Here is a 15364-nt window from a genome sequence, read left to right as displayed (position 1 = left end):
GATGCAATTTCTGCAACTTTTTTTATAACACTACAGTAATTACGTGCTAGTTATTAGCTATATGAATAAAACTGGGTCACTACTGAAATAGAAAGTGCATAAATATCCTTAGCTAAATATTTCAGCTAGCCTGCTACAAATCATGTACTTTATTTTTCTTCAATGCTTGGCTTGATGTTCATGTTCTTCCTTGCATAAATACAGAATTAAACAAATGGTATGTAGGCATTATTCAAACAGATGGAATACTTAATTACCACAGTTAGTACCGTATGAACACACTTGTTGTAAAAGAGAAAAAAGACTTCTTTCTTTGTCTTTTTGCCAGAACTGAGCATTCTGGGAATTTTTTAACACATGGCACATTACTGCCACCAGCTGCTCTGTAAAGTGAATTCCAGGATGTGCAATTTGGGCAAACAAAACATTCTCACAACTGTCGTAACGCTATAACAATACGCTAATGTTGCTACAACATTACAGTTAGGTTATGGGAATGTTATAGTTGGCAAACAGAATGGGACTCAAAACCTCTCATAGACTAACATATCACAGAAAAATGTGAGGAATGCCCAGGTTATATACTACCCTCCCATACATACTTTGGCACCTTGTCTATGTTAGAAGGTGCTGTAGTTTTAAGAATGGCAGTCTGCAGTGCCTCATGAACGCAAACGGAGCAGGAGAGGTATGAGAGGAAAATAATGAGGTGAGAGCCACATTTTGGTCTTAATATAAAGCCAGAAGTTGTATACACAACAATGAGACTTTCCATCTCTTTGCAGACGGACTACCGGCTTACAAGCGCAAGGGCTTTTGCCAACAAGAATGAGGGGATTATTAATGGCAGCCATGCAGGGGTATTAAAAGGCCCTAATGAGTGCCAAGACTCAATTACAGCTGGAATTACCCTCTCATCAAAGCAGAGCCTCGCTGTGGCGCCGTTAGGGGAAAGGCACCCCGGCCCCTCTCCCAGCTCCTGTCAAGGCGGGCTGTTGATAAGGGCTTTCAAAGAGCCATAGCCACTTTTCATAGAGCCAGTCTAATCAGGGAATTTGCATGAGGCTGAGCTCCCAGAAAGCCGCCTTCTTTCCGGGAAGCTAATATTCCAATTATGTCTTTTTCCCAAACAGCTCTCCGTTTTCTTTAATCTCGGGCTCTGCTGAGCCGGCCATGCTCGGATGGCGAGGACAGCCGTCCCTGGGTCATGGCCTCCAGAGCGTCTCCTCTCCCCGGGCTGATTTTCCAGAGCAAGCAGAATGTGCAGGTGTGACGGCGAGACTCCAGGGCCCGCTCAAAATTCTGTCAAAGTGCCCCGCCGACACCTGCTACGATTTTGCCCCAGCAGACAGAGAGGAAATTACAACCACCCTTCACTCCAAGCCCAGTCAAAGAGGTAACTGAGTTGTGGAAGGACCCCTCCTACCCTCTCCAACCCTGCCCTCCACACAGGCTAACATGTGGACCCAGCTCATGCTGCCATGCAAAGAGTCATGTTGCAGAGGAGGAACTAGTTTCTTTAAACTGGCACAGGTTTAGCTGTGTGCCCACAAGGGCAGGCTAGTAGGGGCTTCCAACCTAGAAGAGTGAATGGTAATCTGACCAGACACATGGTTTGAATAAATCAGTTTTTCTTTTGGAGCATAACAGCAGCAATGTGAGTGGTTATTTTCTTTAGCACATGTCACTGTTATTGAACTTAACACCTTACAGCTAGAAATTTGAGTGTGTGTGTATTTTTCTCAACCATTCAGAGTAGAAAAGGGAAAACTGCTGTTGAGGTCACTGGTGAAAAGACATGTTTGATCTGATATATGGATATGTTTTGACAGGTGTGAGAAAGGTAAATGCCTTGAAAGCTGAGAAGAGAAAGGCAGACGTTTTGATAGCTGAGAAACAGATATGTTAACAGGTGTGCTGAGAGAGGACAGAGGTTTTGACAAGTGTGAGGATAAAGACAGGTGTTTTGAAAGGTGTTTAGACAGTTGCCAGGAAAGAGGATTTGGCAGGTGTGGAGTTACAGTTGGACGTTTTGATGGGGTGACTGTGTCTTTAAAAGGTGAGACAAAGGAGGGAAAGGGAGCCTCACCTGTTGAAGAGGTTGTTTCGGGACACCATGCGCAGGAATCCTGTTGGGTCAGTCACCGAGTTCAGCTTGTTGTTGAGCTCCTCAAACTGCTGATCCAACAGATCCCCTGCTTCACTCTCCGTCTCGCTACTGGAACAGCCCCTGAGAGAGAGAGACAGAGAGGAAGAGTGTGTGAGAGAGAGATAGAGGCAGAGTGTGTGTGTGTGTGTGTGTGTGTGTGTGTGTGTGTGTGTGCGTGTGTGCGTGTGTGTGTGAGTGAGAGACAGAGAGAGGCAGAGAGAGGCAGCGTGTGTGTGTGTGTGTGTGTGTGTGTGTGTGTGTGTGTGTGTGTGTGTGTGTGTGTGTGTGTGAGAGAGAGAGAGAGAGAGAGAGAGACAGTGCAAGAGAAACAGAGCAGGAGAACTAGAGTGCTGTCAGACTATGGTTTAACACCTTTTCACATTCTCACAGTGCCCTATCACAGTGGTTAGTTTATTCACATCCTCTTATACCATACATACACACAGGGTGTTTCAGCTGAAATGAATAAAGTGCAGTCTGGAGTTATGGTGAATAATGTCGTGTATATGCTGGGCCTGGTGCGTCTGTTTGGCACCTCTACTAAACCAGACTGTGGCCTCGGGGATATGAAGACACACACATGCAGGCCAACATGGGCGGAGCGGAAGCTGCTTTTCAAATGGTCTACCCTCTTCATCAGTCCTGTTCAATCTGGTTCCTGCCTGTAGCCCCCTCAGGCCAATCAGAGCCATGCACCAATCCTATTTACCTACCTCTTCTCTGATCCAAAAAGCTCCTCACCCCTTTCCATACATCCTCCCCGAGCGAATTTCACCCCAGCCCCAATTCTCCAAATCCTTCACTCAGTGGAGTGAAAAATGACAAGACCGAAACCCTGTCACCATCCACCTCCTAACCTATCCTCATTAAATTATAGAAAGTCAATGCCCCAAATCTCCTATGACAATACAAGCCAGTAGCAGAACCTTTCATTTTGCTGAGTCACAACTGTCCTGCGTTCGGGTCACCAGCATGGGGAGCTGGCTTTAGCCGACGATTGAGGTGCTAAACGATTTTCGGCAGGCACTGGGCTCTGGGGCAGCTGGCATCTCAATAAGCATCGAGGCTGCAGTGAGCGTGGCCCTCTGGGCTGACCTGGGAAGGAGTCAAGGGTGAATGATGAAACCACCTCCTCGGGCGGCTGCTGCTGCTGCTGTTGCGGCTTCCTGAGTCGGTGCCAGCAGCGGCGACCATTATAACTCACCTCGTCGCAAGCCCCACATCGCCGGCACCACAGGAACAGCGCGGGCTGAGGTTCCGCCTGGCAGAAACGGGTCTAATTACCAACCCCGCTTTCGGAACGCGGCTGACAAGTGGAGCGGCTGCCTTTTATTTTTAGCTCCTCCAGATCCCCTCGGGGTCGCTCACATTGAAATTATGGCCCACATTTTAAATCTCACACAGTACACGCTCAGCTTTGCTCGCAGTTCAGCAAAAATTCACGGTCACAAACGCAGCACGGTGACTGCAGGATTGAGCTCATGCATTTCAGTGGGTGTACTGGTATCTGGAATGCCCAGTTATCAAAAGGCTGTAAGATGTCATAGAGTGAAGTCAGACTGTTGGGGTCGGACTTGACTGTTTGACTGTACAGGACTTGTGTTGGACGCCGCTGGATATTTTGATGGTGGACAGTGTTGACTTTTCGCCAAACGTGGTGATTCTGGCTATGCTCAAAAAGATCAATTCTTGACTTTTCTGTTCAGAGAACATTCTTCCCGAAGTCTACAGGATTATCCAGATGGTCTTTTTCAAACGTAAGACAAGCAGCAATGTTCTTTTTGGAGAGCCAGGGTATCCTCCTGGGTACCCTCCTATGAATACCATTTCCATTCATTTTGTGTCTTATAATTGAGGTACGAACATTGACAGCTGAAGCAAAAGGGGCCTGCAGATCCCTGATGTAGTTCCGGGGTTCTCCTGTATGATTTTACGACCCTCTTCTTGAGGTCCACAGAGGTCTCTTTAGATCACGGCATGGTATGTATTACACCAACCTATACGGGTAAGACCAAACTGACCTGATTTCTTACCTTTAAATAGGAGAGTGCCGCCAAAACTTTGTCCTTGAGACCTGCTCTTTGATTGGTTAACTTGGTACCCAATTATTTACCCACCTAATTATAATTACCTCCTTGATTGAGCTACTGCAATTTGAAGTTCGCCTGTTTTTGCACACTGATTCTTATTTACCTATCTACATACATCCACTCCTCTAAACAACATGTGATTTGTAAATATATTCCTTTAATAAAGTATAGACCTTCTACGATAAAACAAGGATTTCTTAAAGACTCGAAATTTCTATAAACCTACTAGGGGTTCAAAAATGTACAGTTGGCACTGTCTTCTCCTTTCTGCCTCAATATGCAGTCTCCTTGCTTCGGTCTATTATGGTCAATCTATCGCCACATTCAGAAAGAGAGGGTCTGTTTCCTCAGTCTGTAAGTTACAAAAAGCTGTGGCAAACGCAGTCATGCTAAATTGGGCAAGTGCAAGCTTTGAGCCGAGCTCTGGCTGGGAAAAGAGTGCAAATGGATAGGTACCATGGGTAATTTAGACCAAATTTGGTGGGAGGGCACAGTTAGAACCGGCTGATGGAGGCAGTGGCTGGTGTTCGGTTGCTGCTTATCGTTGTAAAACCTTAGACCTTTCCCTGAACCCCACGGGGTTTGATACTATAAGAAAGGTTCAAGGGCTAAGGAGCTTTTTTTGGTCTGCCCTAAATTCACAATGAGGGGGCCTGAACTTCAGCAGCCACAGGAGGGGCAAAGTACAGACCCTGAGTGTGTGTGTGTGTGTGTGTGTGTGTGTCTGTGTGTGTCTGTGTATGTCTGTGTATCTGTGCATGTGTTTGTATGAGAGAGGCTGTGGGAGTCTGTGGCATCTTTGTGTATGCGTCCATGTGTTACACAGAGAGAAAACTCTGTAGAGGAGGGAACCTTTCCAGTAGGGTAGGGGGATTGAGGCAGGAAACCTGCTCTCAGAAAGCTAAACACTTTCAATTATATCTTACACAGATTAGACACTTCCTAGCTATGGCATACAGTCAATATCCAGTGCTGTAGTTAAATAGTTACAACAGCACTACTGCTGAAGTGTAGAAGGTACGTCCATATCATAGTTACCTCAGTGCTATCATTCAGGCGATGGTGGCTTGTCATCACTGTATTTACAATGTGAGTAAAGTATGGGCAATTCCATTACTGCAAGGTTGAAGTCATGTTGGCTTTACAGCTACCTTGTAATCAGCAACTAATAAAACCTGGTATACCAGGTGAGGTGACCTCTTATCCAAATAATAAACTAATAAACTGGGACAGAATGATAGCCAACAGGCTTTCAGACTCTCAGGCTTTCAAGGACTGCTGCAGCCCACCTCTAATCTGTGTACAGAGCTACATTTACAATGCATGTACAGTGAGTGCTGCTTGTGGAGGGGGGAAGGATGCTGCTCTCTCTGTTGAATGGATGGGGGCTTCAGTGGTAGCATATTGCACCCACCCAAGCAGAAAAAGAGTGCTCGCAGCCTCCCAACCATCCGGTAAATGATTCTTTAATAGGGAGGGATGAAACCAGCCGGCTTGGGTAGGACTCACTGTGCCCTCTGTGATTAATGTGTGCACGAGGGCAATGGAGCCGCCAAACTTCCAGCTTCCATTCAACAGCAGGCCAGGTTTTGTTTAGTGGATGAGCATGCATGCTCACCTCCTCCCCTCCCTTACCCCACTCCCTCCATCCCTCCCTCTCTCTGCTACTCAGTGCCTTTGTCTGTGACACCCCCCCCCCCCTTCCTGCAGCCTTCCTCTTCCGTAATGCGATCACAGAGCGCATGTGGAGGGAGCTATAAATACGTTTCAATTATTCATGGAACAAGTGGAGTGGAGTTGTTTTGACAGCAGTGTTATCGCGTCCTGTAAGCTCCCGGGCCCAGTCGCTATCAGGCGCATCAGAGGAGAGGACACAGACGCTGTCTCTGGCTGCCGCCCGGGGAATGTCAATCTTTGCCTCTCTTTCCCCCACCCACTCGCTCCCTTTTCCAACTCCATCCTCCATCCACGGGAAGCGCCAGGGCCACCCAGTACGAATCCCGCAGTCAGGGCCGTCCGCAATTTCTGGGGAGACAGGGGTATTCACTAGAGCACCACCCCCCTGCAAAAACCACTAATTCCACTGTTATGTCACAAAGGCACTCCCTACCTATAGTATTACTCTCTGGAAGCAGAACTTATTCAAGAAGTAAGAGCTGTTCTCAGTCACGTGGCAAAAGCAGTGTTGACACTCTAGGCCATCCTATCCCAGTCTGCCACTTTCTGTCATTTTCCTCACTTTCACTCTGGGGCATGTGCTCACATGGTCACCAGAGCAGCTGCTCTCTCCCCGTCCTGGAGCGTTCCGTCCGCCCAACACTGTCAGTCCGTCTGGTTTTGGCCAGGTCACTCTGCAGGACGGGGCTCTCGCTGCAAACAGTCCTGTCACAGCCCGGGCCAGCAGGGACCGCTGTTCGTTAAATGTTCATCACTTTACAACCTGTTCTCTGCAGCAGAGCTGAATCCACACTCACACATGGTGCAGTGCCAGTGCTCCGAATCGTGAGCCAACTATGACAGGCTAAACAGACCCATCGCTACAGTCTCACACCAATGCTGAGGTTACATTACGTTACACGATTTTTTTTTTACATTACACGGCATTTTTAGCAGACACCCTTATCCAGAGCGACTTACATCAGTTGCAGTTTTTTTATCCATTTATACATTTTGCAATTGGGGGTTAAGTACCTTGCCCAAGGGTACAGTGGGGAATTGAACCGGCAACCTGTCAGTTACAAGTCCTGCTCCTTAACCACTAAGCTACACTGCAGAATAAACAGCATGTAGTGCTATATAAACAGCGGAGGGCTTTTTCTATAGTCTTCCCCCTGTAGCTTGAGGTGCTGAGGCATTCTCAGGCTTAACATGGGGTGAAGGAGAAGACAGAGATGGGGTGGGAAGGGGTGTGAATAAGATGCGTCTTACCTGCTGTAGTAGCAGTGAGGGTTCTGTGGCCAGGCACCACGTGAAAGACAGGGCAGAGACAGGTGAGGAAGGGCATGTTTGGGGTGTGCCTCACCTGCTGTAGTAGGAGTCCACACCCAGGGCCTCCCGGGCACTGGCAATGTGCTGCTCCAGCGAAGAGCCGCTCCCACCTCCTCCAGGTAAGCTCCCACTGCCTCCCTCCTGGAACTCAGCCCCGCCCTCTGACACGCCCTCACCCAGGTACACCTCATGGAACTTGAGGATCCCTACAGGAAGGAGGGAGGGGAATGGAAAAGATATTCAGTCACAGAACTCCCTAACCAAGTGTGATACAGACCAGGTACCTCTGTGTAGGTGATCTGCCTCCCTTTAAAACCCTGCTAGGAACCATGGCAGACATGCATGCACTGCTGGTGCCATCTGTAGAATGCCTGTGTGTGTGGGGAAGGATATGGAGGGAGGTCTATCCCTGCTGTTGCTTCCAGCCTTGTTCACTGTCTAGAGGATACTAGGCTTGGATGACAAATGAATCCTTTATTACTTATACACTTAACGCTGCCCACTCCGGCAAATATTAGCTGAGGACCCTTCCCTTCCCAGCACTGTTTGAGAACAAACATGCAAACAGCACTCTGGTTTTCCCCTCCTGCTCTGCCACATGCCAGAATATGAAGGACAGTGGGCTGCTAGTGGCTTTAGCCCAGCTACCCGGCTTAGCTCAGATCTGGAATTAAACACAGACTCTGACCCACTGGCTCTTCATTATTCATCAACCTGCTAATTAGGGGACCGACAATGCTGGAAAGAGAGCTGCTCTTTGATCTGGGTCAGCAACTTTGATGGAGTGGGTTGGTCAAAGGTTTCGTTTAAAGCCTAAAAGATGGAGAATGCCACCGATCCCCCTGCCTCAGCCGAATGTGGCATTCAGGGAAAGCCTTGAGGCCGACTTTTTTTCTCCTTGCTTCCACAGGAGATACTCTTCAGAGAAAATGGTAGTGTTGGGGGGGGTCACTGTCATAGAGGGCATGCTCGGCCCTCTGCGAAAGGTGTGCGGCGCACACATTTGCAGGTGTGTGTGCGCAGGTGTGAGCGTGTCTGTGTGGCTGTATTCGTGCGTCTGGGTGTGTAGGGGGCGATGTTTCCATCACGGTCGGTTGGCACAGCACAGTGACAGAAGCCCGGGGAGTCACGGGGCGAGGTTTGGCAGGGGGTGGGGGATGGGGGGGGTGCTTGGTTAGCGCCGGCAGCAGAGAAGCAGGTGGCACTGGCGCGCTGTGTTAATTTGCAGCTCTTACCCGCTCCTCTGAATGGCAGCCAGTGCATGTGTGCTGCAGGGGGAAATGGAGGGAGGGGCTCCAAATTCATTAGAAGAATAGCCAATAGCCTCCAATCTCTGTGTATTTGCATACTATTTTCCTGTGCACACATCTTAACGCACATTTCTCTGAGAGTACAGAGAATGTGTCTGACCCTGTGTGTTTCCACTTGTGTGGAATGTGTGTGCGAGAGAGAAAGAAAGAGAGCCTTCGTATTCCCCAGGCCACAGTCTGGTGCAACAGAGGTGCCAGACAGACCCAGCGCCAGGCCCAGCTTAGCTACCATATACCCAGAGACAAAAAGACACACACATACACACACACAAACACAGCAAGCAACCAATGCACACTGTTCAGGGGGTTTGCTAAAAGCATTGTCTGATAATGCTGTGTGCGACCACAGCTCTTCACGTTGCCAAATGTAACCCCGCAGAGCACCGCAGGGGCACCTGCCCCTGTGCTCACCTGCTCCGGGCGCCAGCAGCCAGCTGTACAGGTAGCCTGCGGCCAGCGAGAAGTAGAGCACCAGGGCCCGCTGGCTGTTGACCGAGTCCAGAATGTGGTCCACCGTGACCGGGGTGTATGGGTCCGAGTCCTGCTGGCCCGTCTGTCGCTCCACCAGCAGGTCCGCAAAGGCCCGCGTCCGCCCTCGCTCGGCCACAGCCAGGGCTTCATCATGGTGACCTGAACCGGAGGGGCCACACGACGGCACAGAGAGGGACAACATGCCTTTGATTAATTGTGCTTTCTTTATTCTTGAGTATTCTCCTTTGCCAAAGATCTTTTTTTCAAGAGGATTTATTAAGTCATTCCTACAAAGCCAACTAAACCCATTTAAATGCAAGTACAGGCAAAAAGGCTATGAAAATATTTATGAAGAGTATTTATGTACTTAAGCAGGAACTACATTATATAATGGTGAGTTCTGACCTGTGTTCCAATTGGTCTATTTGTCTTCTAACAGAGACAGAAAACAGATATGGACTTAAAGGGCACTTATCTCTTATCATATTACTTATCTGTAATTGTCCTGTGAACAGACATGTGCAGACTAATGTTCACAACAATGTAAGGAGTTCTTGTAGCAAGCCAGAATTTGAACTCTGTAATATTAACATAACACAAGGTGGCCAACTATGGATCTGATTTATGGAAGTGTTATGGCACCCAGACCTATGGTATTTCATTAATATTGGCACTGTTAGGGGGTTGCTGGCACTCCACTTCGTGCTGTGCCATGAAGCGGACAAGACCCCCTAGCTGTGCCAATATTCATGATATACCATGGGTCTGAGTGTCCTTACTCTTTAATGTATTATAGTTCACTGAAGATGTTTGGCTGCTTGTTACCACTGCAAAGCCAGGGGAATAAGAGAAGGTCAAGCTGAAATGAGGAAAGGAGGGACAGACACCACAAGAGCGGGCAGGAGAGGAAGAGAGGAGAGGGTGTACCTAGGCTGACAAGGACTCTCTGCAGCGCCTGGTACGATGACGTTTGCAGGTCAAACAGAGAGAGCTTGTAGTCCGTGCTGTGCTGGGCCTCATGCCGGATTGTCTCAAACAGAGCTGAAGCACGATACAGCTGTGGGAAAAACAGATGCACCATCATTCAGGCTCGGTCTCACTAAGCAATGAAGAGCCTCCTCAGTCATTCCAGCTGCCACTATGAACCAGGAGCAAAGGCAGTACCACTGTTTGACCACCAGATGGAAGCAGGCCTCCTTGCTGCAGGAGAGACGGGCCTCTGCATAGTTCTCACAGTAGGGCCAGTATAACAATAGGAACCAGCAGTCCAAGAAGCATTTCACCCTTTTAATTGGTTCTGTGCCAAGCTGAAAAACGAAACTCTCATGTAAGCAGATGACTCAGAAATGACATTTTCTTTGCCAAGATTTCCTCCAAGGACTAGGTTTTGGGTGTTTAATTTTCTTTCGTTTTTTAAGCAGTTGTGGAAATGACAGGGGAAAAACCAGTGCAGAGGGGGCTGTGGAACAAGTGAGCAATCCAGGCTGAGACTGCTGATTCATGGGAGTTTTATTGATTTACTTTTTCCTTCTGCTGCTCTTTAAATGCACTGGCCATGCCTCCCCAGGTCCAGTGAGCTCAACGGGTGCATTTGAATAGCTCCCCTGTGATTGGCAGCTCGAAGCAGGATGGGGGTGAAAGGTCGCCGGCATGGTAATGAGCCGGTGCCTCGGCTGCAGTCTCTGGCTGCAGCTGTCAGGAGGCTAGGGTGGGAAGCCGGGGCTGGCCAGGGCTTGCGTCAGCACGCTTTCGGGCCAGCCTGTAATCAATTAAGTGTGGAATGCGTCAGCATGCGGGAGCGCTGTGCAGGGCTCTGTGTCCGCCTCCAATCTACAATCTGCAGACGTGCTCTGTATCTCGCTGCACCCCAGGGAAGCAAGGGGTGACTCACACCAGCAGCTAAGGATAAGAGGACTGTGAGCGTCGGTGTGCTGCTGCGGAGCACCGCGAATGCCGGTGCTGCTATAGAAGGCTATAAGTGTAGCCATCTGAGTGAGTGTCAGTGCTCCCATACAGACCTGAGGGTGTCAGTGCTCCTGTAGAGGTCTTAATCCTCAGTGCTTAATGATCATTTTGTAGAAAGACAAAGGCGGAGGCCCCGCCCCTGCAGAAGCACGATGAAGTTGTCTCCTTCCTCCGTAGCTCAGGTGTCTAATTAGCAGGCCTTTAATCCGGTTAATTGAGGGCCAGCCGGGCAGGGACCTTGCTGCATAATAACTAATATTGCACATTACTTCCTGTCTGGCATGTTCCCTAACTTCTCTAAACAAATGCAACAACACACCTGCGTGTACATGCATGCACACAGGTTCAGCCAGTCCGCAGCCGGCGTTCACAAGACTGGACAGCTTAATAAGAGATGAACAGAACGCTGCAGTTTTGGAATAGCCAGGGCCAGACAAGCCTGGGCCTCCAGAGTTTTACCAAACGTGTTACTTTCTCACAACAACGGCGGAGGCTGCGTGTGGCGTGGATTGCTACAGCGAGGGTCCAGTTCTCATCAGGCTCTGCACTGTCCTGGGGCACTCTCCCACCCCTTGGCTCGCAGTACAATGAAACCAATCTCTCAAGCCTGCCGCCCACAGCAGATTACAACAGGAAAGCAAGCCCGTAAGTGCCAGAGGCCAGCTCCATGAAAGGGTACTGGGAGCCCAGGCTCGAAAAGATGGGGAGTGTCGCTCCACATGTAGGCTGTTGCTTCTAATGCCAAACAGTCTGTAAAGAAGGGGGATCTCAGAGATGGGATTTACAGAGGCGCTATAACAAAGTCCTTCTTCGCTCTTGCAAATTTGCACGGCAGAGGCAATTTCAGGCACCCCACTTGAATCGAATCTGAAGTGTTCCATCTGTGCAATCACAGTGCGGCAACATGGAGCAGAAAATGCAAACACCAACACAGCCCACAAAAGAATCCCTTACTGATTCAGATGAACCCTTATATCTCCCTTGATGCGCTCACACATATTAGAAGATATTAATGGGTTGTGATGCTAATACAATTAATGCAACTCAGAAACAGCAGATATGAAAGAAATGTGTGAAGCATGTTGGGAAATGAGAGGAGGGGAGATCAAGTGGTTTCATTTTTAATGACTGCATTCAGTAATAATTAATAACCCTTTGGATTAATCCTGTGATAATTACAACAATGATACATCTCATTGCAGGCAAGTGTGCCCCCCCCCCCCCCCCCCCCCACAGTAACATTTCTTAGAGCATTGGTGATGAGGTTCTATAATTCAAAACTGCCTCCTGAGAAACATTTTGAGCATGCTGCAGTAACATTCAGGGAATGTTTATGAGCACTCTTTCTAACACCAGGTTGGCTGCGTGCTTTCACATGGCAATGGGATGGTTACTGATGGCTGTGGTGCATCTGAGATGAACAACAACAGTGCAGACTCAGAGGCAATGGAGCCCAAGTGACTATGTCCAATTATACCCACTCTCCCCCTCTCCCTCGTGGCACCAACTCTCCCTTTCTCTTTCTCACACTTCGTCTTTCTCTCTTTCTCATACTTCCTCTTTCTCTTCCTCACACTTCCTCTTACTCTCTTTATTTCTTTGACCCTTACAAGTGCAGGGTGAAAGAAAGAGAGGTAAGGCAGAGGTCACAGTGTCTTTGCCCAGATACACAAACTGACAGAGAGATTCGTACACAGGCAAACAAGGGGCTGACAGCAAACACGTCTGTGGCCCAGTCTCTGTGACATCAGCTCACATTTGGGCATGAGGACAGCCAGCATTATGATTTTTCTGGTGCAGCTTGCGTGAGGCGGAGTACCGTTTGTGTCAGTACCTGGTGCTGGGCTTCTTCCAGATTACCACTGGCCCAGAGCGACAGACCCAGACGATGGCGAATCTTGGCCTCGTCTTCACGCCGGCCCAGCTGTTCTGCCAGACGCAGACCTGAGGGAGTGGGCAGAGAGGGGTTGGGGAGGTGTCCCGTTAGTGTCTTTTCTGGCATTTAGGGAAACAAGCACCAATACCAGTACCAACCAGGACAACAGATATAGCATAGCCGGCACCGGAATACCCATAGATAAGAGTCACCTGTGTTTTGAATGCAACCATAAACCTTCACAAACAATTAACACACATAAAGACAGGCACATGAAGAACACATGCTCACAAATATACACTAATAGGTGCCCTCCCACATAAACAAACATGCACACACAAGAAAACATGCTCACACACATACTCAGACACACAAGTACATGTACATGTGCTCACACACACACACACACACACACACACGCGCGCATGTACACACACACACACAGAAATGCACACGATGTGATAAGTAACTGCCAAAGTACACTAATCTGTGTACCTTCACAATCGATCTTAATGATCAAGAGAAGCTCACTGAACAAAAAAAAAAAAACAAAGCAAAACACAAATATAAATGGGTTGGGGTAGTGTGTTACAAGGTGTATTAGAGTGAAAATAAAGTGTTTTATTAATCTTAAAACTGTTACCATTGAACCACGTAACACTATCAAATGGACACAACCTCCCAGCATACACACAGAGAACACACACTTATGCAGGCATGCACATACACACACTTCGCATGCCTTACATTTCTACATGTGAGTGTTTATTTTGGCTAATTACTGCAATATTAACTGCTACCAAACCCAGCTATTACTAACCCTACTCACAGGGTTCAAAATAGTCATGGGTTGGGACTGCAAGAGACGAACATAATTTCAGCGCTACATGTGAAGTGTTGTTTTATCCACAGTTTCACCCGGCAAGGAAAAGCTGCATTGGTGTGAGTGATGAGATGTGTCATTGCTCAAACCTCTTCTCTCTGATTAAGGCGCCAGCTACAGTCCCTTTCTGTGATCTGATGGCAGGAGGAACAGAGAGGAAATGGGATTTTTCACACTGCCCTCCTCACACACTCAGCTTTCTATGCATTCTTCGAAAACGAGCCGCCCCAGAGACCAGGGGAATAGAGCGCGATAAAGAGCGCCTAATGGTATCCCAGAAGGCCCTGTGATCAGATAGTGGTTTCGCTCCCAGCTGCATCATCACAGCGCTCTCTGGCTCTCAGAACGCTCCAGCCCCAGCACTTTGAAGCCAGCGACGTTTCCGCTCCCCCCCCCCCCAAACCCCCGGTGCTCTCTAGATCTCCCTCCCTCCCCTCCTCTCTCTCTCTCTCTCTCTCTGACTCCCTCTGTACCTTTTTCATCTCGACTGCTTTGGAAGTGCTGTCAGGATGCGGTGGTGCTTAGGTCTCATTAGACTCTGGGCCTGAGAAAACTCGGAAATGATCTTTTCATTCGGCATGCCCACTTTCTTCCTCGACTCCTATTCTCTCCTTTCTCTCTACTCACCCCCCCAACCACCACCACTATTACGATGCTCCGTCTCCAGCTGTCTGTCTCTCTATGCCCTCCCTCTTTGTATCATTTCTCTCTCTCCTCTGTGTTGCTCCATATAAATCAGGAAGAAACCCTAATTGCTATTAAAAGTGTACACAAGCTTTCCCAAAGAATTTATACATGGTAACCTCATCCACGCTACCGTGCCACAGATGGATTAGAAAAATCAAACAAAACAGGTCCCCCTATATTTCTTCCTGCCTCTGTCTCTATCCCTGCTCTCCCTCCTCCTGTTTGTGTATGTGTGTGTCCCTCCTCTCTCTCCTCCCTCTGCCTGTCACACACTGTCTCTCTCAGAGGGTCCCCTGTGCTGTTAATATGCCCCGAGGCACAGGCCCATCACAGGGGATGACATGACTTCTGATCCCCGCATGACGCGCCCTGAAGAGCGACCAGAAAGCACTTTAAAGGCTCTCTGACAGCTGTGCAAGTTATTCTACAGACTCCTGGGGAAGGATGCCCCCAGAACCTGCAGGACACACAAACACACACACACACACACACACACACACACACAAATGGGAAGTGCTATCATAAGCCAAGTGATGGAAAAAAAAATTCAGAACAGCACCTAATTATAAATTCCATGCCAGAGAAATAAAAATGAAAACAAACCAAAAAATGAAAAATATCAGGGGCCTTGTGATCGCCGCGGGGTCCTCTCCTTCTCCCAGGCAGCGTAAACACTGGTGTGCATCTCCTGCCACTGACACCCGCGCCACTCGCGCGGAACACCTTCCTCCAATTAGTCCCCTTCCAATTAATTTCATTCCCGCAAAACCACGCGGTGTGGATCCAAAAAAAAAAAAAAGAATGACAGGGAAAGAGAGAAGGAGAAAAAAACTTCACAGACTTTTTACATCTGGGTAGGTCACTCAGAATTAATTGGCTGTCAGGGATGGGGGCGACCGTGCCCTTTTTAAAGCCGGCTTGGCGACAGCGGCCCATCTATCTGCG

The 15364-nt window shown here is 48.6% G+C and overlaps 1 protein-coding gene across 1 annotated transcript in view; it reads right to left on the bottom strand.

Moving 5' to 3' along the window:
* The window catches only part of LOC118776639 (tetratricopeptide repeat protein 28-like), a 150076-nt gene that overhangs the window by 13549 nt on the left and 121163 nt on the right, over positions 1 to 15364 (bottom strand). Inside the window, exons 8-12 of the mRNA XM_036527113.1 lie at positions 12808 to 12917; positions 9936 to 10065; positions 8949 to 9167; positions 7262 to 7433; positions 2090 to 2230 (exon numbers count right to left, since the gene is read on the bottom strand). Coding sequence (XP_036383006.1) covers positions 2090 to 2230; positions 7262 to 7433; positions 8949 to 9167; positions 9936 to 10065; positions 12808 to 12917 — 772 coding nt within the window. The remainder of the gene's footprint in view (positions 1 to 2089; positions 2231 to 7261; positions 7434 to 8948; positions 9168 to 9935; positions 10066 to 12807; positions 12918 to 15364) is intronic.

This window comes from Megalops cyprinoides, chromosome 4 (genome assembly GCF_013368585.1).
Source record: "Megalops cyprinoides isolate fMegCyp1 chromosome 4, fMegCyp1.pri, whole genome shotgun sequence".
NCBI classification, from domain to species: domain Eukaryota; kingdom Metazoa; phylum Chordata; class Actinopteri; order Elopiformes; family Megalopidae; genus Megalops; species Megalops cyprinoides.
This window is presented reverse-complemented; position numbering and strand designations above follow the sequence as displayed.